At 39.8% G+C, this 27,151-nt stretch overlaps 2 protein-coding genes across 2 annotated transcripts; one reads left to right on the top strand and one right to left on the bottom strand.

The window, feature by feature from the left end:
- Positions 1-506: 506 nt before the first annotated feature.
- Positions 507-8,784, top strand: LOC108696023 (C-type lectin domain family 2 member B). Its single transcript, XM_018225003.2, has 5 exons — positions 507-813; positions 5,661-5,774; positions 7,636-7,811; positions 7,951-8,057; positions 8,447-8,784. The coding sequence occupies exons 1-5, from the start codon at positions 714-716 to the stop codon at positions 8,574-8,576; spliced, it is 627 nt and encodes a 208-aa protein (XP_018080492.1). The 5' UTR covers positions 507-713; the 3' UTR covers positions 8,577-8,784.
- A 6,416-nt stretch (positions 8,785-15,200) lies between these two features.
- LOC121395805 lies at positions 15,201-25,266 on the bottom strand. The gene is made up of 2 exons (XM_041570157.1): positions 23,775-25,266; positions 15,201-18,633 (listed from the first exon to the last, which is right to left on the bottom strand). Exon 2 carries the CDS (start codon positions 18,628-18,630, stop codon positions 17,275-17,277), a length of 1,356 nt encoding a protein of 451 aa, XP_041426091.1. The 5' UTR covers positions 18,631-18,633; positions 23,775-25,266; the 3' UTR covers positions 15,201-17,274.
- Positions 25,267-27,151: the final 1,885 nt, after the last annotated feature.

Raw genomic sequence — 27,151 nt, forward strand, 5'->3', positions numbered from 1 at the left:
GACATATTTAAAACAAGAGAGAGACAATTGGCTTTGTGAGTACTAGAGTTACACATTTGGTGCAATAAGAAGCATAATTATTGGCAACCTTTAGTGTGACTGGTTAACCTCCGTCTTGAGACTCTCTTAGAAGTCAAATCAAAACAAAGAAAGCTTTATACAAAATAACACAGCACAATAGTAATAAACCAATGTACCCAAAATGTATGTATATAGATGGCCTAAAATGAATAGCACTGTAGGCTAAAATTTGAATATGCATTATACAATTTAAATCTAGGGACAGATTATATATGAAATATTTAATGTTCATAGAAATATGCACAGCAGCAATAGTGAATACACAATATAATAATATAATTTTTCAGTCAATTACAAAAAGTCACACAATTTCCCTCCCCGCACTAATTTGCATATGCAAATTTGGATTCGGATTCTGTTCGGCCGGGTAGAAGTATTCCTGGAATCCTGCTGAAAAAAGGCCGAATCCCGAACCGAATCCTGGATTCGGTGCATCCCTAGTGGAAATGGCTCAGGCTTGGGAGGTTCAGTATTTACTTAAACTGTAGCAGCACTGGAGTCTGTGTTAGAGTGTGTGACGATTTGGGCCACCCCCCACTTGCATATTCCACTCCTACTTTAGTTTTCATATCCGGACTTACTGGTTTATTGAATGTCAGTCTTTTTTTTGAAGTGTAAGCTGTGGGACAGACATGGCAGAAAAGACTCCACTCGGGGAGACGACAGATGTAGAAAAAGCGGAGGGATCAGATCAGTTCTCATTGCCCAGAACTGTGCTGCCTGGAGCTGCGGGTAAGAGACGTGGGGAGAAGTGCAGGCAGGGGTGCTTCGCCAATGAGGCGAGTTGAGGCTGTCGCTTCAGGCGGCAAAGCCCCACTAGGTACCAGGGGCAGCAAAAATGCTGCTTCTGGTACTTTAAGAGCGAATTTCTGGGGGAGGGGGGGCAGCAGCAACTGCAACTGCTGCTGCCTCAGGCGGCGGAGGGGCCAGGATCGCCCCTGAGTGCAGATAACGATCAATAGTCCTACTCTGATTGGATTGGGGCTTATTGTGTCAGTTTAACTATAAAACACACAGTACAATTCCCTCATTTTCTCCTGTCCCCAAACTGCTTTTTCTCTATAATAACGATCACAATCCTTTCGTGAGAACAGACGGCACAAACTGGGGGTGATAATAAACTGCTCCATTGCGCCCTCTGTGAGCTTTTCTGGTACTGAACTCTTAACCCTGTAGTTACTGATAGTCTGTAGCTGTCAGAGACTCTCAGTGTAAAGTTTACAGTTCAGTGTAAAATAAAAACTGGGTAAATAGACAGGCTGTGCAAAATAAAAAATGTATCTAATATAGTTAATTAGCCAAAAATGTAATGTATAAAGGCTGGAGTGACTGGATGTGTAACATAATAGCCAGAACACTACTTCCTGCTTTTCAGTTCTCTTGCTTTCCACGGATTGGTTACCAGGCAGTAACCAATCAGAGACTTGAGGGGGTCACATGGGACATAACTGTTGCTTTTGAATCTGAGCTGAATGCTGAGGATCAATTACAAACTCACTGAACAGATATGTCCCATGTGGCCCCCCTTATAGTCACTGACTAACTCAGAGTTAGAGAGCTGAAAAGCAGGAAGTAGTGTTCTGGCTATTATGTTACACATCCACTCACTCCAGCCTTTATACATTACATTTTTGGCTAACTAACTATATTAGATACATTTTTTATTTTGCACAGCCTGTCTATTTACCCAATTTTTATTTTTATACTTTATAATTCCTTTAAAGCAGGTACCAGAGAGTCGTAACAGCTGCACAGTGTGATGAATTGAATGAGGGGGGGGGGGGATTTAGTGCTTAAAGGACCAGTAACATCAATTATTTTTTTTAAATACCAAGACAAATTCAACTTTAAAATCGCAAAGCCTTTATTAAGAAATAACTTAACAAAACTCCGCTTCTGCTAATCTTTATTTCTCCTCCCTGGCTCTCTCCTATAAAAAAAGGCAGGGAGGAGAAATTGAGCGCCACACGATGGATTGCCCAATCGCTTCCTGAAGAGGAGCGGAAGCAGAGTTTCGATAAGTTATTTCTTAATAAAGACTTTGCGATTGTAACGTTTAATTTGTCTTGGTTTTTTTTTCCCCGATGTATACTAACTATTTTTTTTTGATGTTACTGGTCCTTTAAAAAAAAAATAGAGTGGGTTTAGTTCCACTTTAACTGGAACCAGAGCTGTATTTAGCTCAACTCGCTAATGGATATTGGTGCAAGTGCAAAACTGAATTTACCGCCAATACGGTGTCATTTTGTCACATGTTGCATTTCCCTTCCATTCTAATCCTTCTAGATCTCTCCTTGACATTCTACACTCATCTGGCATTCGGGACACTGCTCTTTCATGGTTTACATCTTATCTGTCTGACCGTTCCTTTAAAGTTTCCTTCTCTAACTCTACTTCTACTACTTTCCCACTCTCGGTTGGAGTTCCTCAAGGCTCTGTTCTTGGCCCCCTGCTGTTCTCTATACAACTTCACTAGGAAAACTCATTCAGTCATTTGGACTTCAGTATCATCTTTATGCTGATGACACCCAACTCTACTTGTCTACTCCTGATCTTTCTAATTCTGTCCTTTCCCAAGTCACAGACTGTCTCTCTGATGTCTCCTCCTGGATGTCTCAGCGTCACCTGAAACTGAACCTTTCTAAAACAGAACTCATTATATTTCCTCCAAGATCTTCCCCTGTCCCTCAGATATCACTCACAGTAAACACCACCTTTCATTCCACCACACAGGCTGCCTAGGAGTCATCTTAGACTCTCATCTGTCTTTTTCACCACACATTCAAACACTTGCAAAATCTTGCCGTATTCAACTGCTCAACATTGCTCCAATACGACCCTATCTCAGTTCTCTGATGTTGTCCTGGATAATGAATTGATATTTTAGTGTTATATGAACTTATGTCCAGACTGCACCTCTGTGATTTATTAACTGATCCATACCTACCAACATTTTGGAAATAAAAAGAGGGACAAAAAAGTTGCCGCGCATAGCGAACATTTTTGACCATGCCCATTTTTGTGGCCACACCCCCTTTTATAAAATTTGTCAGGTTATAAAAGTTTGAACATATTTCTGTGGTTTTGCTAATGAAGGTGAATTGTCCTTTAAACTGTGAGTCTAACTTCTCCCAAGGGGCCTGTTATCTTATATTGTTACAATTACTTATTTGCTTATCTAGAAATTGTTACAAATGTATCTTGCTTATCTAGAAATTGTTACAAATGTATCTTATCTTCTGCTGTGGCTGTTCTGGGCTCTCTGCCAAAAGCCAATTAAGTGGGAAACTTTGTTTCTTTTTCTGGCTGTTCAGTGCAGAGAAAAATCGGGACTTCCCAGTACAAATGAGGGTTAGGGTTGCAGGTTGGGTTGTCAAAAGAGGGACTGTCCCTCTGAAAACAGGACAGTTGGGAGGGATGCTGATGTATTGCTGCTGTACATGAATTGGGCTATATATGTATTATTTATTTTATTGGAAATGGTAATATATGTGTATATAATACACAAAAGCCATGAATATCTTGTAAATTATATCCTTATAAACGGTGAGTTCTGATGTCATCAGTTATAAACGGTGAGTTCTGATGTCATTTCTGTCACATGACTCACTGAAACTTGTGTATTATAATAAATAAAGTACCTCCAGTTGTAAAATATGAGGATATTAGAAGTCACCTCGGAGTTCTATGACCTGTATAAAAACACTCGGCCTTCGGCCTCGTACTTTTATATGATCATGAAAGTCCTCGGTAACTTATAATATCCTTATATTTTACAAGAGGGGGCACTTTATTTACTATATATATTGTATAAATGTGCCCTTTAATACTTTAATGGGATTATCTGACTACTGGAATTGATCCTCAGGAGGAAGATCCACAGTCTTTATACTAAAAGTGCAGACAAGGAGGAGCTTTGCTCCTATTTTCCCTTTTTTGTTTAGTTGTTAAGTTGGGGTGCTCTCTCTTTTTGTGGGATATATTTCTTGAACACTTGAGCAGGGAAATGGCGTGTAAGCTCAATGTGAATTTAGAATGGAATATCGTGAAATATAAGAAATAACAAGAGCACCGGTGGAAGAATCGAAATGAAGGGATGTTGTTGAACTATAAAATTGTTGCAACGTTTGCTTGGAGAATTGGTGAGTGTAACACACGTGTGTGTGTGTATGTGCAATAGACATGGAAGCACAAATGCTCTATATCTGGGGATCACAGAACAAGAATTAAAACCGTGAATAGAAAGTGAATGTTGATAAACCCAGTTCTACTGAGAACATAAGAGATGGGGCCACTCCGTGTTGTTACTGTACAATAATAACATTATACTCACTATCTTGATGGACTTTACTTGTCTTTTTATTGCTGTAAATCAATAATAATCTTTAGAGTTCTCACATCTAATGAATTGTATGTTTTTTTGTCCATTGCTTTAAAGTCTAACAGGCACATCAGAGGATAAAGTCCCTGCTTTATTTGATATGGGTCCAAAAAACAGCTCCAAAACACACAAGTGATTTCAGTGCCAATATCCGCTGTGTGTGTCTGATCCCAACACTTACATGAGTCATTGGCTGCACATTGTCCTACATTCACCTCTCACAAGTTATACCTCCTTTGGAAATAAAAGTTGCAGCGCGTAGTACGTATTTCTGGGGGTTTTTTTCCGGTTATTAGGGATAGTGTCATGGGGAAAAAAAAATTTCAAAATGAATCAGTTAATAGTGCTGCTCCAGCAGAATTCTGCACTGAAATACATTTCTCAAAAGAGCAAACAGATTTTTTTATATTCAGTTTTGAAATCTGAAATGGGGCCAGACATTTTGTCAGTTTCCCAGCTGCCCCCAGTCACGTGACTTGTGCCTGCACTTCAGGAGAGAAATGCTTTTTGGCAGGCTGCTGTTTTTCCTTCTCAATGTAACTGAATGTGTCTCAGTGGGACCTGGATTTTACTATTGAGTGCTGTTCTTAGATCTACCAGGCAGCTGTTATCTTGTGTTAGGGAGCTGCTATCTGGTTACCTTCCCTTTGTTCTGTTGTTTGGCTGCTGGGGGGAAAGGGAGGGGGGTGATATCACTCCAACTTGCAGTACAGCAGTAAAGAGTGACTGAAGTTTATCAAAGCACAAGTCACATGACTTGGGGCAGCTGGGAAATTGACAATATGTCTAGCCCCATGTCAGATTTCAAAATTGAATATAAAAAAATCTGTTTGCTCTTTTGAGAAATGGATTTCAGTGCAGAATTCTGCTGGAGCAGCACTATTAACTGATTCATTTTGAAATTTTTTTTTCCCCATGACACTATCCCTTTAAGCTGTGAGTCTAACGTCTGCCAAGGGACCTGTTATCTTATATTGTTACAATTACTTATTTGCTTATCTAAAAATTGTTACAAAAGTAACTTATCTTATGCTGTGGCTGTTCTGGGCTCTTTGCCAAAAGCCAATTAAGTTGAAACTTTGTTTCTGTTTCTGGCTGTTCAGTGCAGAGAAAAATGAGGGACTGAGGGTTGAGCTGTCAAAAGAGGGACTGTCCGGAGGTATGCGACAACTAACTGATATTTTTATTTATGTTACAGCTTTATGGGAACACAAAACCTCCCGGCATGTTCCTTTGGTGCCAGTGATCTGTATCGTTACAGTTTTATTCGTTAGTGTGATTGTGCCTTTGACTGTCCTTTTATACATCAGAGGTGAGTCTTTTTTGTGCAAGTGAGGGGGAGGGGCACAACACTGTCAATCATATGTAGAAGCCAAATACTTTGGTGGTGTTTATCATTTCTATTGGTGGCTGATCATTTGTTTTTGTTCTTTAACCTGTGATACTGCAAGCAGACTGGCAGCTTTAAGGGTACAACTACACAGACGATTTCTCTTGTGCCGGATCCGATGCGCTGGGTCAAAACGCAGGCGTCAAGTCAGATGCGACGAAAAACAAGGTATGGTCACATGGTGTTGCAGCGTTCATCTGACGCGATACGACTGTAGGACCATACCTTGTTTTTCGTCGCATCTAACTTGACGCCTGCGTTTTGACCCAGCGCATCGGATCCGGCACAAACGCAGAGAAATCGTCCGTGTAGTTGTACCTAAAAGTAGCTTGTGTCAATGGCAGGGTGGTATTTCTCCTAAAGACAAAGGGGTGGCAAAGGGTTACAAGGCATCCCCATCAGTCAGTTAGTGTCATTTGGGGGAAAATATACCTGATTTTAATTCTGAAGTTCCAGGTAATTCTGCTCCTGCACATAGAAATGCAATGGGCAGTGCACCTTCAGTTGATTGGGCACCTGAGTGATTCCAGGAGTAGTTGCTCTGTAGTAACAGGTGAATTTAACCTTTAAATTAACATTTAGTATGATATAAAATGGCTAAGGGCTCTTACACACGGCTGTTCCGACCTGCGCTCCCCTGCGTTCCGTTTTTTGGCGTTCAGCCGCAGGGGAGCGCAGGAATAGACGCAAGTAATGATTTGAAATGGGGCTGTACTCACTCAGGCGCGTGTAGGCGCCAAACGCAGGTTCAGACGCAACATGCTGCATTTTTCCTGCGTTCGGCGCCTACACGCGCCTGAGTGAGTACAGCCCCATTTCAAATCATTACTTGCGTCTATTCCTGCGCTCCCCTGCGGCTGAACGCCAAAAAACAGAACGCAGGGGAGCGCAGGTCGGAACGGCCGTGTGTAAGAGCCCTTATTCTAAGCAACTTTTCAATTGGTCTTCATTTTCTCTTATACTTTGACTTATTTGCCTTCTTCTTCTGACTCCTTCAAGCTTTCAAAAGGGGGTCACTGACCCCTCTAAAAAACAAAAGCTCTGTATGGCTACAAATGTATTGTTATTGCTACTTTTTATTACTCCTCTTTCTATTCAGGCCTCTACTATTTATACTCCAGTCTCTTATTCATATCAATGCATGGTTGCTAGGGGAATTTGGGCCGAAGCAACCAGACGGCTGAAATTACAAACTGCAGAGCTGCTGAATAAAAAGCTAAATAACACAAAAACCACAAATAATAAAAAATGAAAACCAATTGCAAATTGACTCAGAATATACCTCTCTATACCATACTAACAGTTAACTCAAAGGTGAACAACCCTTTTAGAAGGGGAGCCCCCTTCAGTTGATTGGGCACCTGAGTGATTCCAGGAGTAGTTGCTCTGCAGTATCGTGTGAATTTAATGTGCAAAGTTTAAACGGGGAGCCCCCTTTGGCTGATTTACTGGTTTCACAACCCCAGTCTCAAGTGCTTGGCACTCACACCTGGTATTCTCAACACTTAACCCCAGGCATAAAGAGCTGCATTGGTGAAATCTGGTGAGTGAAATGTTGATAAAAAGCTGTAACTGAAGAGCCACTGGGCTGATGGAAGAGACACAACTATGATGGAAATACTTCTTATCCAGAAAACCATAGGTCCCGAGTATTCGGGATAATTGATCTCTGTTGATCAAACAAGCCCACATTTATTTAAGGATCTAGTTTCCCTTAAGTTAATATTCTTCCAAAAATAGAGCCATTATGGGATTGAATTAACTTTAACCCTTTCTGCCACAGAACCCTGTTCATCATGCAAACCTTGTGGTTATTCTGCCCCCTGTGAGGAGGACTGGATCTGGTACCGGGGGAAATGTTATTATTTCTCTGAGACATATGATGAGTGGAACAACAGCCAGAACTTCTGTGCCTCCCACAATGCATCTCTCTCTCTCATCGACTCCCAGGAGGAACTGGTGAGTAGCCAGTGTTGAGGTTCAGCTCGGCATAATAACGTGTTTGTGTTTTGTATAAACAAGGGAATTCATGCTGACGTGGGTGTGTATGGTTCTCTTTTTCTTTTTCTCTCCACAATTAATGTTTTATCACTTGTAGGATTTTCTAAGAAGACATAAGGGTCTCTATGACCACTGGATCGGGCTGTACAGAGACATTGATGGGCCGGCGTGGGTCTGGGCCAATGGATCCTTGTTCAGAAATACGTAAGTATTAGGGACAGTTTCTGCTGAATTGTGCTTAGTACAGGGAATACCTATGCTGCCATAGTTTTATGGGATCTCTCTGTACAGACTATGAGCAAATTTAGGGACTGTTCCTGCTGAATTGTGCTTAGTACAGGGAATACCTATACTGCCATAGTTTTATGGGATCTCTCTGTAGAGACTATGAGCAAACTTAGGGGCTGTTCCTGCTGAATTGTGCTTAGTACAGGGAATACCTATGCTGCCATAGTTTTATGGGATCTCTCTATACAGACTATGAGCAAACTTATGGGCTGTTCCTGCTGAGACCTGTGTTTCTATTCTCATAGTCGCTCTGTGCAGGACATTGTGCTGATTCCTGGATCTCATGTTTATTTCTCTCCCCACAGGTTCCGTATAGAAGAAGACTACCCGTGTGTTTACCTTAATAACAACCGTATTGGCAGCACAGAGTGTCGTGTAGACAAGAAATGGATCTGTAATAAAATAGATGCAAATAGTCACATGCCACATTTTTAATAGGAGACACTATGAGATGTTGCCACATGTGTCTGCAGTTGCCCACGTGCCACAGAGGTTTGTGCCCATTACAGGCTGCCCGGGCCCTTCCCCTCGTGGGCTGCGCTGCACTGATGAGTCCCAAACAGGACGAAACACATTGGGGCTCATTTATCAACACTGGGCAAATTTGCCCATGGGCAGTTACCTATAGCAACCAATCAGTGATTAGCTTTTTGAAGCCAGCTGCAAGTAGAACAATGAATGCAGCAATTTGATTGGTTGCTATGGGTTACTGCCCATGGGCAAATTTGCCCAGTGTTGATAAATGACCCCCACTGTTACTGTTTGCTCATTGGCTCAAATGTGCAGCTGGGGGTGCAGTTCCGTTGCCTTTTCTTGTGTGGAATATGATTCGTAGTGTAACTGACATACTCCAGTCCTGCACAACTGGGGGGATGACCCAAAATCACAGGGGCTCTTCCCTCCCCAGCCCCTTCTGCTGCTTAAAATTTGCCAGTTGCTGCAAACAAGTAGGTGGTCATGAGGGGCTGAGGGTGTGATGAGGGTGTACACATGTCGCTCCCCCCGAAGTGTATTTGTGGGGGAGGGGTGTCTGGTCTGGTAGTAGCTCTGAATGGGCAGATAAACCTCTGTGGCTGCAGGTGCAGATGTACATTGAGTTAGAGTCCGGGTCCATTTTTTGGAACCCGTTAGGGTTGCCACCTGTCCGGTTTTGAACCGGACAGCCCGGTATTTTGAAGGGCTGCCCGGTTTTCCAAATAAGGAAAACCGGGCGGGATTAGCTTGATTGACGCCGCGATCGGCCAATTGGCGATCGCGACGTCATAGCTCCGCCCCGTGACGTCACGGGACCGCCCCCTGTCCGGCTGGAGGCACAGGGAAAGGTGGCAACCCTAGAACCCGTACCCGCAACCTGCAATCCGCATTCTTACCCTCTTGGTAATATTTTCCATGGAACAGAATGTTGATAATGCTTTAGTAGAGAACCAGGTCAGTCTCTCCATCAAACTAAAAGTTAACTCAAAGGTGAACAACCTTAATCCAGACATTTACAGACAGAGGGATAATTCCGTGAGCTCAGGAACAGTAATACGTTTTAACTAATGAGCTGAAAGAGAACCAGATACTTTTTAGGGCATTCAGGTCAATTATTGTCATTTTTAGTTGGACATATTAGGATTTGGTTGGGTAATTGGCCAGTTGTTCTGTAAGAAACTCAATGTATCCCAAAGCTGAAATGAATATTTTACTGTATGAGATGAGACTGATGTTGCCCCATACAGTATAATGTTCATTTATGGGACTGTGTGTAGCATCTCATATTGTCTCCTATGTATATCTTTATATTGGAGATTTTTTGTATTTTTTTAACCCTTTTTTTATTGTGTAGCATGAGTCAGTGTATGATCTGACAAAGGCAAACGTGATTTTTATGTGTTTATATTTGTAAATGTATTGATGTAGCACTACTTGGATACAGAGAACTGTAAAATATTACAGTTCAATATGAAATTTCTAAGATAACATTGTAAGAAATATTCATTCTTTACCCTACAGTACAGTGTTTGTATGGGTGTGATTGTATATACTGTATTTATAGTTTTGTATTTCGTTATGAGGAAAGAATAAACACATAGAAATCCTGTTGCCATGTTGTCACTATACAAGAGATGCGGCTGAGGGATAAACTGTCAGCCAGACCTTATGTGGCAGAAACAACGGAAGAAGGACAAAGAGTAAATAAATAAAATTGGGGGGAGCCGAATGCGTTCTGGGGTCACAGTGACTAAGGCTGAGTGTCTGGCACATATAATATTATGTATGTAGCACCCTATTATGTGTGCAGACTGTTTGAACATTATAATGCGGGACTATAATTAGTATTAATGGACAATGGATTACTAAATTGCTCCCTGTGATAAAACAGAGACTGCAAACGTTTGATATTTCTGGATGCAGAACTATTGCTACATTTCCAACAAGCCCTTGCTACAGGAAGTGCATGGAGACAGCCAATAGGAGCCCAACCCAGGAACCGGAAGGGGAATGAACCAGCAAGGAGGACTGTGCTGTGCTGGAAGACTTAGTGACTGGGGCAGTTGTGTTGCAGCCAGGATTAGTGATTAGTCAGAAAGAGAAACTGTCACTTATCTGCAGAGGAAGACACTGCAGTTTTGCTGAAAGTTGGTTCCTGTTATTCCCTGGAGGGAAAGTGCACAAGGTCCCAGTAGTCGGTGTGATCCTGGGTTGTGGCCTTCCAGCCAATTTTGATCAGGAGGAAAATCCAGTGAGAGGAGAAGCAGAGTTCTGATAAACTGTGAGTCATCATTAACCCCTGCCCTGCCAGTTTGGAAGATTAATATTCAGCCTTATTCTATCTGTGAGACTGTGAGGTTTCTATGGACAGAGGAGCCCCTAAGTTGCTGGATGTTTTCACATGTGTTCAGATGTGCCTTTTTGTTATTACAATCATCAGCTGAGAGTGTTGCAGTGAACCAGTAAAGTTACTGAAGGTGATTTCAGGGATTGCATAGTCACCTCATCAACCTGCAAGGATTATAAGTAAGGCTGACAGCATTGCATTCATCACAAGGGGCCCCCACCGATATACACACTATATCCAGCTGGCAACTTGTTGGGAGAGACTTAGGTGTGCACACCAGGGTTACACTGGGCTATTCTTACAGCTGTTATTGTTGTTATATTATTGTTATTTACTACTATTCTAAGTAACTAATCTCTTTTCTTACAGCTTCAGCTGTTAAATAAAATAAGGCTGTGCCTGTTGCATTGCCATTCTTGTTTGTCTGTTCACTGGATCTGGGGTGTCACCAGTATACTTTGCAAGATCATACCCAATAGCACAATTTCATAACACACTCACGGGTGTGCTACATGTATATTCACTGCACAACAACATATTTATCAGCTGCTTTTATCCTGCCCTGTGGCATTATACCTGTGATCAGGGGCGGATTAAAATGCCTAGGCTATAGACTAGGGGCCCATTAGTGGTAGGGGCCCATGGGTTTTTTAACCCCCCTTGGGAGACAAGTGAAGACATGAAGCAGGTGTGCGGCAGTGTCACAGGCTCACAGCATCTCTCTGTGTCACAGTGTAGTGCAACCAATCTCTACACTCACTATCTTCATGTGGAAGGGCAGTTGCTCACCAGTGTGCGCCGACGAAAACCCGTGGCTACTTAAGAGCATTGAACGCAGGGTCCGACACAGGTAGAGGCAGCAGACAAGCAGTCTGTCTGTCTTCTTCGTGACTCCATGTCCACTCACCACTCCGCTGAGTCTTGCCATTGCCAATTTCTTAACCAAGCTGCTGCCCAAGTTCAAGTTGCCTATTACTGGCTGCACTTTGCTGCAACTTGTCTCAGTCCCAGGCATGCAGGGGGGGGGGTCCCAACGGGTCAGCCAATGTGGTGGTAGCAGTACCCTGGTCCTACAGGCTGCAGCAGTCAGTGCCAGTGAGCACCGGGCAGAGAGTTTTTTTAAAATGAAAAGCTACCGTGACGCGGTGGTCGGGCAGTAGCAGGGGGGACCCAGCCGGGCCCAGAAACAGCTGTAGAGCTGAACTGCAGCCAGAGAAAAATTGCAGACAATAATTTTTGTAGCCTGCAGACCGTGAAATAATTTTTGTAGCCTGCAGACCGTGAAATAATTTTTGTAGCCTGCAAACCGTGAAATAATTTCTGCAGACAGTGAAATAATTTCTGAAGACAGTAAACTAAATTTTGTAGCCTGCAGACAGTAAAATTATTTTTTTTAGCCTGCAAACCGTGAAATAATTTCTGCAGACAGTGAAATAATTTCTGAAGACAGTAAACTAAATTTTGTAGCCTGCAGACAGTGAAATAATTTCTGCAGACAGTAAAATAATTTCTGCAGACAGTAAAATAATTTTTGTAGCCTGCAGACAGTGAAATAATTTCTGCAGACAGTAAAATAATTTTTGTAGCCTGCAGACAGTGAAATAATTTCTGCAGACAGTGTAATAATTTTTGTAGCCTGCAGACAGTGAAATAATTTCTGCAGACAGAAAAATAACTTTTGTAGCCTGCAGACAGTAAAATTATTTTTTTAGCCTGCAAACAGTGAAATCATTTTTGCAGACTGAAATAATTTCTGCAGACAGTGTAATAATTTTTGTAGCCTGCAGACAGTTAAATAATTTCTGCAAACAGTAAAATAATTTTTGTAGCCTGCAGACAGTGAAATAATTTCTGCAGACAGTGTAATAATTTTTGTAGCCTGCAGACAGTGAAATCATTTCTGCAGACAGTAAAATAATTTTTGTAGCCTGCAGACAGTTAAATAATTTCTGCAAACAGTAAAATAATTTTTGTAGCCTGCAGACAGTGAAATAATTTCTGCACACAGTGAAATAATTTCTACAGACAGTAAAATAATTTCTACAGACAGTAAAATAATTTTTGTAGCCTGCAGACAGTTAAATAATTTCTGCAAACAGTAAAATAATTTTTCTAGCCTGCAGACAGTGAAATAATTTCTGCAGAGAGTTAATTTACACGTCGGGTGGCGTTTTTCTTTAAAAAAAAGTGGCGCGTACCGCAATGATATAAAGCCTTGCCCTAGAAGGGGTCGCTGTGGAAAGTGTAGTTTAGGGGCCCGCACGTGTCCTTAATCCACCACTGCCTGTGATCTTGATCTTTCTTGTCCCAGCAAGGGGTACATGTGTGACACTTGCAAGTTAAAACTCATTGCACACGTATTGTATTTGGCAAATTACACACACACACATATGGTTGGGCAGCTTGAAGTCATGAAACAGGTTTGGCATATTTTCCATCAGGGTGGCTGCTGATTTATTGGGGTGGAATGAATCCAGGATTCGGTTCGGGATTTGGCCAGGATTCGGCCTTTTTCAGCAGGATTCGGACTCCGCTGAATCCTTCTGGCAGCCGAAACCAAATCCGAATCTTAATTTGCATATGCAAACTAGGGGCGGGAGGGAAATTGCGTGACTTTTTGTCACAAAACAAGGAAGAAAAATTTTTTTCCCCTTCCCACCCATAATTTGCATATGCAGATTAGGATTCAGATTTGGATCGGTATTTGTCTGAATTTTTCACGAAGGATTTGGGGGTTCGTCCGAATCCAAAGTAGTGGTTTTGAGGGATCCCTAGCCAATTTCTGATCATTCTGCTTAACATTCCCGTTACTATAGAAAGACGTGGGCGTTTCTCAGAAGATATTCCCAAAGGGTGGGGGGCAAAGTCATCAAACAAATGTAACCTGTTTTTCTGGAGACAGATACTAAGGTAATGCCGGGTTCATAAGAAATAGGTCACAGCTTCCATAATGGTGTAACCGGGAGGGGGCTGTTTAAGTAGAGAATATAAATCATGAGAATAAGCTGCACTGTAGATAACCCAATAATAAGTAAATGTCTATTTAAAAAATCTTTTTATTCACCCAACTTCCCACCTGCCCCCACCTTTCTTAATTCCAAAACCTCAAATCACAGTTACTGAATCATGGCCCCAGGAACCTATTAAAGGACATTTTATACTTCGAGTGCCTGAAGGCATGTGGATCAGAATGCTTTATTGAAAGGAAAACTATACCCCCCGAACAATGTAGGTCTCTATAAAAAGATATCACATAAAACAGCTCATATGTAAAACCCTGCTTCGTGTAAATAAACCATTTTCATAATAATATACTTTTCTAGTAGTAAGTGCCATTGGGTAATCATAAATAGAAAATTACCATTTTAAAAAATAAGGACCATCCCCTGGGATCGAAGGATTCACGGTGCACACAAACAAACCATACATGTTAGGTCACATGAGCCAATTAACAGACAGAGTTGTGTCTTTTGCTTCCACACTTCTTCCTGTTACAGTTAGAGCTGCAGTATTTCTGGTCAGGTGATCTCTTCCTGTTACAGTTAGAGCTGCAGTATTTCTGGTCAGGTGATCTCTTCCTGTTACAGTTAGAGCTGCAGTATTTCTGGTCAGGTGATCTCTTCCTGTTACAGTTAGAGCTGCAGTATTTCTGGTCAGGTGATCTCTTCCTGTTACAGTTAGAGCTGCAGTATTTCTGGTCAGGTGATCTCTTCCTGTTACAGTTAGAGCTGCAGTATTTCTGGTCAGGTGATCTCTTCCTGTTACAGTTAGAGCTGCAGTATTTCTGGTCAGGTGATCTCTTCCTGTTACAGTTAGAGCTGCAGTATTTCTGGTCAGGTGATCTCTTCCTGTTACAGTGATAGCTGCAGTATGTCTGGTCAGGTGATCTCTTCCTGTTACAGTTAGAGCTGCAGTATGTCTGGTCAGGTGATCTCTTCCTGTTACAGTTAGAGCTGCAGTATTTCTGGTCAGGTGATCTCTTCCTGTTACAGTTAGAGCTGCAGTATTTCTGGTCAGGTGATCTCTTCCTGTTACAGTTAGAGCTGCAGTATTTCTGGTCAGGTGATCTCTTCCTGTTACAGTTAGAGCTGCAGTATTTCTGGTCAGGTGATCTCTACCTGTTACAGTTAGAGCTGCAGTATTTCTGGTCAGGTGATGTAGGAAAAATAACTGCTCGCCAACAAAATTGGATATTGCTCCTATTTTGTACTTCTTTATAAAATTCAGAGAATTATGCCTTTTGAAAGAAAAGATTATTTATTTGATAAATTCAGTTATTGCAAAACAGGTATACAACCTTAGTTGATCTTCATGTGCTGGTAATGGGAGAGAGAGAGAGCAGTCCTTGATGACAAAGTCCTTTAGAAGAGTTGTTCCTTCTTATTGATGGTTTTCTCTCTCTGATCTTCTTAGCTTGAAGGTCAGTTTATATACTTTTTCAGTCCAATACAAATGCATTGAACACCTCTAGATCCTCCCATCACTTGTGGTTAAGTCCATATTAGTACTTTCCTAGAAATAGGTTGTGGTAGGTTTTTTTATTTTCTTCCAAAGTTTCTACCCCTCTTGGGGGCAGTAGAGGATTACTTTTGGCATATGTCCAAATGACCATTCATTAGGATAATGTAAATGGTGTCTGATATATAAAACAATCACTCTTCCTTAAATGAATATACATAAATTATCACAAAACCTTATATGTTCAAAATACATCAAGAGAAAACACCCCTTTCCTTATTTATATGAATAATATATATACTATTATTAAATGAGAAAACCTCAATACATGTTTTTTCTGTACAAACTCTTTTGTGACCAGGCCATGCATCACAGTAAAAACCAAATATAGTTTCTCCTTACTCCTCACCTAAGACAGCTGTCCTGTCATTTAACACACACACACACTCTACCATACAGACCATGAATAGATCTACAAGAATGTAAAGGAATGACCCTAATCCTAAGAATAGGGATTCACCAGACTGATGACCAAGGTTTTTTAATGACAGTGTCTCCTCTAAGAGCCAAGGATACTATTGGAATTAGTTCTTGTTAGTAAAATGTATAATTAAAAATATAACAGAATCTTACAGTCCCCCTTTTCATGGTCTGAAATGGGAAAATTCATCCATACACCTTCCGTATCACATTTAAACTTGACATGAATCAGCTGTTTTAGCTAAGAGGCATGGAGGTTCGGCCTTCCTATATACCATTTGCTTGAAAATTATTCCGCTCTGTTCAATAACTTCTTTTAAATGATTATACATGTATCGAGTTTTACACATTACAAACATTTGTAATCCTATACAAAATAATATAATCAATAACAAAATAACTAATGGGTGAATGAGAATATTTCCAACAGCTGTTCCTACAGATGTTTTTGACCACATGTTTACTGATTTTGTCATCTTCCTCCACCAGGAAGACCCAGACATCTCTGAATATTCATGTTCTATCTCCTTTAATTTCCCTTGCTCATGCTGGAAAATAATTTCTGTCTTTTGTAACCTTTTTCCCAACATATGCAATAGGCCTTCATCTTTCTGAATTTGTTTTGCCCACTCTAACCATGGAAACTCATTTGTAAGGGAGATATTAAATTGAAAAGGATTTGAAGCTATATCTGTTGTTAATATTTGAGGAATATTAACCAGAATTCCTTGTAAAAGTATTCCTAAAGGACTTTTATCTATACAATATAACCCTCTTTCCAATTCCGCTATCTCTGTGCAAGTGGAAAAATATACCTTTACTAATTCAGTTTTAGCCATTACCTGTAAACAAACTTTTGTTTCTTGTAAAGGTGTTACCAATTCAAAAGGAGACTTCATATCTTCAATTCTTGCAGTACAAGTAGAATGATTATGAAAACATGAATGATAAATTGGTCTTAACTGGTGAGGTAAACATAATACCTTTGAATTAAACCGTAAACATGCAGACAAATCCACCTGAACCGGGTTTTCAGCTGTTGAATTTACAATAAAATCATTAAACTGTAGATTATAATATAATAATTGGGACTGGCTTATAGGAATTCCTAAAACACTCATGGAGTATAATGGTACTTCTTCCCCTGCTATGGGTATTAATGATGTTCCTAGGCATTCAGAATTTTTACACCCAATCCATTTATTCACCCATAAATCTACATGATTTAAGGCTATTTTATATTCTTTGGGTAAACTATTCCTAATGCCTAAAGGAGAAATTCCACCCTGCAAAGCTTGTGCAATAACTTTAAAATCAGTCGAATATTCCATTTGGATTTCCATACAAATTCTTGAAACTTGTGCAGCGTTCTCACTATTCAATAGACCTATTGTTATGTCTTGGAGGTGTAATACAGAAGGGCCGAAAACAGAAGCTGTTTTCCACAATCATATTATTTAGAATCTGATTCAATCCTCTTTGAACATACATTGCTTTGCTGTCCAACAATCCAACATTTTCTAAATTCTTCTGTAGGGAACTTATTCCCATACTATTGGTTATAGTACCCAAAGTACCTATACCTCCAAGTACCTTTTCTATTAAATCTCTCTTTGATCTGGTTATATTTTTACTCATTTTACCAAACCAATTCTCCATACCTTGTTCCATATTTATAAGATATTTGCTACACTGTGGAAATCTCGATGAAATTTTCCAATTAGATAAATTAAAATGCCACATTATGGTCATAAACTGTCCATTCATTAACAAAGGTTTAGAATGGAAATAATTTATCTGAAATGGACTTGATGGAATAAATGACTTATTTACACAAGTTATATTCGCAGGGTGAGGATTGACCACAATCTTGACTTGGCTACATCTTTCCTGATTTACTATGTTTATGCAACATTGATATTCCCCTTGATCTGATACTTTCAAATTTGTTAGACTATAAGTGAAATTTTGTTTAGACCATTCCACTTTCCCAACTATGCCTTTATGTATAACAACCTGCGAACCATAGGATACACTACCCCGAAAATCATTACCTTTTGACCATGACATTGTGGATCCATAAGGTAACTGTAATTGCACATTACAACTTAATCGTATGTTATGGCCTTCTTGTACATTTATATTTTTTGGCCATACATTCACATTTGGAAACACAATCTCAACTTCAGTAAATATTAATCCTAATTTTACTGATGCAAATTCTCTACTAATTTGAATCTGCCATTCTCTGTTACTAATATCATCACTAGAAATATTATTTTCTTGTATTTTCTCAGGTTCAACATATTTTATCCAAGATCGTACATCATAAATATTCAGAGGTTGTAAACTTCCTTGTTTTGTTAAAGGGGTTTCACCTATTTCTGGACTACTGTTTACTTTAATGGGTTGGTGACCTTTTATAAACATGGTCCAGAAAACCTTTTCCTCAATGTTGCATTCCATAGCCCTGTATTCATTATTATGCATATAAAACCCTTTCATCCATTGATATTTTCCTCTAGGTCCAACTGTTACATTAACATTTAATTCATCTCCTTTACTAAATTGTATTTTTACACAACATGTTAATACTGGACCCTTCTCGCTTCCTACACATAATTCACCTTTAACCTCTGATTCAACCACAGAATCCATAGAATCCCATTTTAAAATCCGATATGTTCTCCTCCTGTTGTTATAAAAGTTGTTTTTTCCATATATCGCCATTTCCTATTTAAAACAAAAAATGCAGTATCATTAATTTGGTATATACAATTTGCATTGGTCCGTATGGACCCAAAACATTTGTTGCCTCCGTTTATTCTTTTTTGAATTAGGTGGCCTCTGCACCTGTATCATTATTTGACCCATGGTATTCAGGATGTTATAAGGTCCTTCCCAGTTAGCTTCCCATGGACCTGTTTTACGAAACGATTTTACCATCACCATACCCCCCTTTTGAAACTTTGTAAAATCAGGTGGAACCATCTTTTGCATTTTTGATGCAGCATGTGGAAGAATGGTTTCCAAATTATTTTGCAAATGTTGCAACCATTGAGACTTTACAATAGCATCTTTCTGTGGAGTCGATAGCTGTGGTTCAAAAGGAAATGTTAATGGCATTCGTCTTCCAGTCATCAATTCAAACGGAGTGTATTGGGTAGATGATGAGGTTGTCCCTCTAATCCCCAATAAAACTGCAGGTAATGATTCTACCCACGTATTCCCTTTGTCTAACAGCATTTTTGTAATTCTGGATTTTAATGTCCTATTCATTCGTTCCACTATTCCTGCTGATTGCGGATGATATGGAACATGAAATCTTTGTTTGACACCTAAAATTGCACAGGTGGCTTGCATTAATTTTCCTGTAAAATGTGTGCCTCTGTCCGATTCTAATATCTGAGGGAATCCCCATCTTGAAAAAATATGTTCCCAAAGGATTTTAGCCGTTGTAAGTGCATCATCTTTTCTTGCTGGAATTACTTCCACCCACTTAGAGAATACATCTATTACCACTAAGGCATAACGTAGGCCATACCTACCAGATGGTAGTGGTCCTATGTAGTCAATTTGGAGTGTAGCCCATGGACCATCAGCTGGGGCAATATGATGAAGTGGTGGTTTCTGATTTTTTGGACGTGGATTTACTTGCGCACATACAAGACAGCCTTTTAGAACCTGTTCTACAGTATCTTTCATGTGTTCCCAATAGAATTTCCCTTTTAACACCTCAAGTAGTCTTTGTTGACCTATATGACCTAGGCTTTCATGGTTATATTTTGTAAAAGCAACTTGTAGATGTTTGGGAACAACAGGACACAGATTTCCATTTACGTCATAACATAACATTCCGTTCTCATGAACAAATGGGAATGTCAGATTAACCAGAAGATTCGCAATTGACGGATCTTTTGCTTGTTCTTCTATAAAAGATGGAAAATGTGTATCTGTCTTTCTAACAGGTGACATCACTATTGGCTCTGAAACTATTAATGTGTCTCCAGTCAGTGCTGCTTCTCTGGCTAAGTTATCTGCTATGGTGTTTCCCATAGTGATAGGGTCTTCGCCTTTCTTATGTGCAGGTACTTTAACAATAGCATAGAGGCAAGGTACTTTTGAAGCAAATTCATAAATTTCTTCTAATGTATCTTTCTGTATTAGAATTTTGTTTGCTGCATCTACAAAACCCCTTCGTTGCCATACTACTAGATAATCTGTCAATGACCTTACAACATAAGAACTGTCACTGTAAATTACCATATGATGTCTCTCTTTTTCATCATTTAATGTCAATAGAGTTTTTACTGCTTCTAACTCTGCTCTTTGTGCAGAATAGTGACCTGGTAGTTTGTGTTTAACAGAAATATTTCTATTTGGATACCAAATGGAATAACCTGTGTAATATTTTCCTTCAGAAAAAAATCTAGAACCATCCACAAATACAGGTTCATCTGATTCGTTTGCTTCTCTACGGAAAAGAATAGAATAAGCATCTTCCATGTTAGCAAGACATTCATGTGATTGACCTTCATATTGCATCAGTTGAGGTAGTACATACTTTGCTTTATGATCAATTTTTACACGTTTGGTTGACAACGCCACTAACCATTGTGAAAATCTCTGATTTGAGACCCCTGAAATTCCTTTCTCAAGAAGGAGTTTTAAAGGTGTGTGTGGTGTTTGTAAATCAATCTCTTTGAAACCTACTATATGTTCTGAAGCCAGGATTGCAAAGTGTACTCCCACTAAATGTCTTGTGCATGTGTCAAATCCTTTCTCAACTGGTGTAAGGATTTTGGAAAAATAGCCTACTGATCTCCACTCTCCTCCTTGTAATTGCAGAAGTACAGCTGAAACAGCCGTTTCAGAGGTATGTACTTGTAGTGCAAAAGGAGCAGATGGATCAATAGTGGCAAGGGTTGGTGCCATTTGCAACTCTCTTTTGAGTGTCTCAAATGCTTTTTGATGTTCTTTATTCCACGGTCCAAATGCAGAATCATTGCCTTTTAGAAGCTCATATAAAGGCTTTGCTTTTTCTGCAAATGATTCAATGAAATCTCTTGAGAAATTTACAAGTCCTAAAAACTGTCGTAAGCCTGTATACGTAGTAGGAACAGGAAGATTTGCAATGGCCTTGATCCTTTCTTGTAATGGCCTTCGGTAACCTGGACCTATTTGAACCCCAAGATATTCTACTTCAGGTTTCAGGAATACTACCTTTTTTGTATTCATTTTCAATCCTGAATTGTATATCAGTTCAAACAATTCGGCCAGTAAAATCAAGTGTTCCTCCTCTGTGACCGTTTGTAACAATATGTCATCAACATATTGTAATAGACATTCTGGTTTTGAAAAAGTTGATAACACCCCAGCCAAAGCTTGATTGAATAAACTTGGGGAACAATGCAGCCCCTGGGGTAATACACAAAATGTATATTGTTGATTTTGAAATGTAAATGCAAATTTATATTGACATGATTCTGCCATCCTGATACTGAAGTATCCATTTGCGATGTCAATCTTGGAATAAAAATTTGCATTTGCCATCAACTTTGACATTATATCTGGAATGTCTGCTACAATTGGAGCTGAGGGAGGTGTATATTTATTTAACATTCTCAGATCAATTGTCAGTCTCCAAGATCCATCTTGTTTTTTAACCGGCCATAGAGGATTGTTACACTTAGAGTTTGCTTTTCGAATCACCCCTACTTCCAACAAATCCGATATCACTTTTCCAATTGATTCCATTGAATCAGGTGGAAGTCTATACTGTCTTTGGGGTGGAGTATCTGGACCTTTGATGTCAATTATAACTCCTTTCAATTTCCACACTCGTTCTTACCTTGGGCCCATAAACCTGGAAATGTTTCCACCAACTGTTTTAAAGCATGATTTCCCCCAGTATCTGGCCATTGAAACTGTTTTGGACTTGTGTCCAATGAGCAAATGGTTTTTACATGATCATATTCTGTGGGATCAATCACAATTGGTTTCCTTCCTTTTGCATCCTTCCATATTGCCTTATTTCCTAAGTCTACAATCCATCCTCGTTTTTGCATAACATCAGTTCCTATTATGCTGTCTACTCCTTTGCAATACCATATGTCAATTTTTGTTTGTAACCAACCTGGTATCTCCAAAGAAACATCTGCCACCATTGTTGCTGTGGACTTTTCTCCACCATTAAACCCTATAATGGTGCAGAAAGGTGATCCTTTTGACACTGGTTATTTTTCACTAGTCACACTCAATTGAGCCCCTGTATCAATTAATATTTCTATATTAAATCCTCCTAACACAGCCTTAACAAAAGGTCTGCCACAATTGTCTAAATGTAAAGTGGCTAGAAATTCTAGAGGACGAATTATGGGATGGCTTAGTCACTGACTATTAGATATTTTTACAGACTCAGTGGATGTGTCTTGCTTAATTGTGGGTAAATCAGTGTGGGCAATCAATTCCCTAATCTGTCTTACTAGTGGTGCATATGGAGACTGTTGCGGTATGCATGCAGACTCTGCAGGTGGTGCTGAAGGTTGCCTTACAAATCCATTTTCATTACCTGATTCTCTAGGTTTTATATCCTGTTCAGGTGTTTTGCAGTTTCTCTTTAGATGCCCCCTTTTTCGGCATCTATGGCAAAATAAATTGTGTAGGCCTGACAATGGTCTCCCATCTCCCACTCTGTTTCTTTGACCTTGTGTTGAGTAATAGGCAGTCTTTTTCTCTGTCCTTACTACTTCTGAAATTTTAGCCTTTGAACTGTTAGTTTTAATCTGACGCCTTAATTTATCTATGTAGGCTGCTGCTTCTTCTAATGTCATAAAGTTAGAGGCTGCAACCATTGCTACTGGATCTAAATATTTGAATTTCTTTACAAATGCCTGTATCATTTTCCTAGGTACCTGATCATCCTCTATATCCATGACAAGTCTGTAAGCTTGTTCAAATATGACCATAAATGCAAATGGGTCCTCATTTATAGAGGTTTTAAGAGTATCAAGTACTTCCGTGTTAGGCTCATTTTCTCCAGTAGTAAAATGAATTAATTGTGTCAGCCTATCCTTACTTGTACCATGCACTGCTACATTCTCATGAATATCTGTTTCAGGACTACTGACAGGTGGTGTTAATCTCCTACTCATATAAGTTGGTAACCAAAATTTGAATACCTTGTTTTTTTGTTCCTCACTCAGATTGTATCTATCTGTGTGAGATTCAAAAATATCAGCATTGATAAATGCATCCTTACTACTGTTGTAAGCTGGCATATCCTTCACAACCTTCATTAACTGGTCGTGTATCTTAATTTTTAACCGTGCTGCCTTACTGAGTAACTCCTTTTTCCTTTTCTCCCTAACATCACCTTCGTCTTCCTCTTCTTCTTCTTCTAATTCTGGTTCTGGAATAGCAGAAGCACCCTTAACATTTTTCCCTGCACAGATTTGTTTCAAATCTTTTTGTGTATTACTACTCTTTGTAAGTTTGCACACCATATCTGTCCTCAACTGTACTTGCTCCTCTAATTCATGTACATGTTGCATCAGAATATCACAGTTGGGGCAATCAATTACATTTTCATCACTACATCCAGTTGGCATTTCTGTTTTTGTGTTCATGCAAACAATATGTGTATGATCTTCTTTAAAGATCATCGAATGAAAAATATTTATCATCTTTAAAATATTCCTCAACTTTTTCTTTTCTCTATTAACACATATCAACTGTTTGTCTAACGTATTATTTGCATGTTCACACTGCTCATATAATTTATACCACAACTCAGCATCTGTTCTAACATTATATGTAAAGTTAAAGATCACATTACTATCTTTTGCAAAACTTGAAATAATATCCATACTCACCTGGTATGTCTTTCGTAGCTCCACAGACTTTCCTCTTTATGTACACTCAAGGAAACCTTGGCAGCTGCGCCTCTTGAATCTCTACCTGGATCCAAGGGAAAATTGTACAGTGGCCACTGATTTTCTTCTTTTCTTTTCCTGAAAACCTCTCCTGGGCCTTCAGTTCAGGCTTTGGAACCTTTCCTGGGCTTTCTCTTGTTCTGTAAACCTCTTCCTGGGCTTTCAGTACAATGTGAAAAACCTCTCCTAGGCTCTTTTCCCTTTTGTTCTGTAAACCTCTTCCTGGGCTTAACAGCAGAACTAGGAAATCTCTCTGTTGGGCCTTTTCCTTACTCTAGAAAACCTCTTCCTGGGCTTTCAGAATACAGTTCTTTTAAACAAAAAATCCTTTAGTCTTGTATGATTTGGGTTAGTACAGACAGTCTTCTCCCCCCTTTTTAAGATGAAAAAAAAAACCACAGGTGTTTGCAGTCTTAAAAACAATTGATATCACCTGATCAGAGGAGTGGATTGGTGTCCCAAAATGAAGGATTTTCTGTAACCTGGCTGGCTTTAGCCAAATATGTAGGAAAAATAACTGCTCGCCAACAAAATTGGATATTGCTCCTATTTTGTACTTCTTTATAAAATTCAGAGAATTATGCCTTTTGAAAGAAAAGATTATTTATTTGATAAATTCAGTTATTGCAAAACAGGTATACAACCTTAGTTGATCTTCATGTGCTGGTAATGGGAGAGAGAGAGAGCAGTCCTTGATGACAAAGTCCTTTAGAAGAGTTGTTCCTTCTTATTGATGGTTTTCTCTCTCTGATCTTCTTAGCTTGAAGGTCAGTTTATATACTTTTTCAGTCCAATACAAATGCATTGAACACCTCTAGATCCTCCCATCACTTGTGGTTAAGTCCATATTAGTACTTTCCTAGAAATAGGTTGTGGTAGGTTTTTTTATTTTCTTCCAAAGTTTCTACCCCTCTTGGGGGCAGTAGAGGATTACTTTTGGCATATGTCCAAATGACCATTCATTAGGATAATGTAAATGGTGTCTGATATATAAAACAATCACTCTTCCTTAAATGAATATACATAAATTATCACAAAACCTTATATGTTCAAAATACATCAAGAGAAAACACCCCTTTCCTTATTTATATGAATAATATATATACTATTATTAAATGAGAAAACCTCAATACATGTTTTTTCTGTACAAACTCTTTTGTGACCAGGCCATGCATCACAGTAAAAACCAAATATAGTTTCTCCTTACTCCTCACCTAAGACAGCTGTCCTGTCATTTAACACACACACACACTCTACCATACAGACCATGAATAGATCTACAAGAATGTAAAGGAATGACCCTAATCCTAAGAATAGGGATTCACCAGACTGATGACCAAGGTTTTTTAATGACAGTGTCTCCTCTAAGAGCCAAGGATACTATTGGAATTAGTTCTTGTTAGTAAAATGTATAATTAAAAATATAACAGAATCTTACAGGTGATCTCTTCCTGTTACAGTTAGAGCTGCAGTATTTCTGGTCAGGTGATCTCTTCCTGTTACAGTTAGAGCTGCAGTATTTCTGGTCAGGTGATCTCTTCCTGTTACAGTTAGAGCTGCAGTATTTCTGGTCAGGTGATCTCTTCCTGTTACAGTTAGAGCTGCAGTATTTCTGGTCAGGTGATCTCTTCCTGTTACAGTTAGAACTGCAGTATTTCTGGTCAGGTGATCTCTTCCTGTTACAGTTAGAGCTGCAGTATTTCTGGTCAGGTGATCTCTTCCTGTTACAGTTAGAGCTGCAGTATTTCTGGTCAGGTGATCTCTTCCTGTTACAGTTAGAGCTGCAGTATTTCTCCAGATGACCCCTCTCTAATTTTTTTTAAGGTACCCTCCTTCCCCCCCTACATATGCATTAGAAAACATTTATTAAGCTTCCCTGGCCTTGTGTAGTGTAATATGTTTGCTGCTGCAAATACGGCCATTGTACTTTAACTGCACGCCGTATGCAAATTTGCCATCGCTAGCGTAACTTCGAAACCGCTGGTCGTAACATCGATAGCGCAAGTTTGCAAATAATCTGTAACTTGTGTGCAGCTTCAGATCTTCCTGAATTTGCACAGCCCTGGCTAATCTACGCCTGGCGAAGGACGGCGAAGCCAACACTGGCGCAACTTCGAAGGTAAGTAAATTTGCCCCTATGTATCTAGTTAGTTATTTACATAACCAGTGTTATTGGCCAAGAGGTGTAATGACCACTTCCTGCCACACTTTAATATAGTGCTGGGAAAGGGGTGGATCTTCCTTTTGGCTGCTGGTGTCCTTACCTGCTGGTTGTGCTCATTGAGTCTGGGTTCACCAAGGCCCAGTAAAGCCACCGTCCCTAAAGGGACCGCAAACTTAAGTGATGAACGAGGTTTACCTAGAACAGGATAGTTATGTTCTAGACTCTATAGGAGAGTAAGATAGAGAGCTTTTATAGAAAGAGCAGCTTTGTGCTCCATCGAGGATCTGTAGTAGGGAGTAGCTTCCCAAGATTCCTAGATTGTCTTTAGTGAAGGGACCACAGTGGAGTGGGATCAAGCTAAGACTCCTTCTCCCTGACCCCTCCACTGGGTGGGATCCGGACCACTTTGAGGTATATCTGCCTGATGGAATTGATATACTCTTTGACTACAATGCCTTAAGGGAGTCACATTCTCTATGCTGTGTCATCTGCCTGTTCTGCCGTATGTGATGTACCTCCCGGCGTCCAATCATTCCTATGTTTATGTACAGTAGCCTGAGAGTTGTAGTTCTACTACACCCTTATGGGAAGCTTCCACTTAGCGAAGGCCCTGATGCTGAAGTGTGAGTCGCAATGTAACCCCTGCTCATATCATTAGCTGGACACTTAACCCCTTGTGATCTGGAAAGCCCAGATTAGCGTTACAATAAGATAACAGGTCCCTTGGGAGAAGTTAGACTCACAGCTTAAAGGGCAATTCACCTTCAGTAGCCAAACTGTAATAACTGAAAAACACCACAGAAAAATGTTCAAACTTTCATAACCTGGCAAATTTTGTAAAATGAACATGGTAATTAGGGGGTGTGGCCGCAAAAATGGGCGTGGTCAATAACATTCGCTGCACTGCGCGCGCCTACTTTTTAGTCCCTCTTTTTAATTCCAAAATGTTGGGAGGTTTGAGTTAGACGCACTACCCCATGATAGTGAGTGGCTGTTGCTTGATGTTCTGATTGTGGAAACAACAATGGGTGGAGGGAACTCCAATTAAGAAGCTAAACATGAAGCCTCTAACCACTCCCTAAAAGTGGCCCCAAACAGTGTCGGACTGGCCCGGCGGGACACCGGGAAAAAAGCCGCATTTACTAAGGGGAAT

The sequence above is a fragment of the Xenopus laevis genome, chromosome 7L, assembly GCF_017654675.1.
Source record: "Xenopus laevis strain J_2021 chromosome 7L, Xenopus_laevis_v10.1, whole genome shotgun sequence".
Classification (NCBI taxonomy): Eukaryota; Metazoa; Chordata; class Amphibia; order Anura; family Pipidae; genus Xenopus; species Xenopus laevis.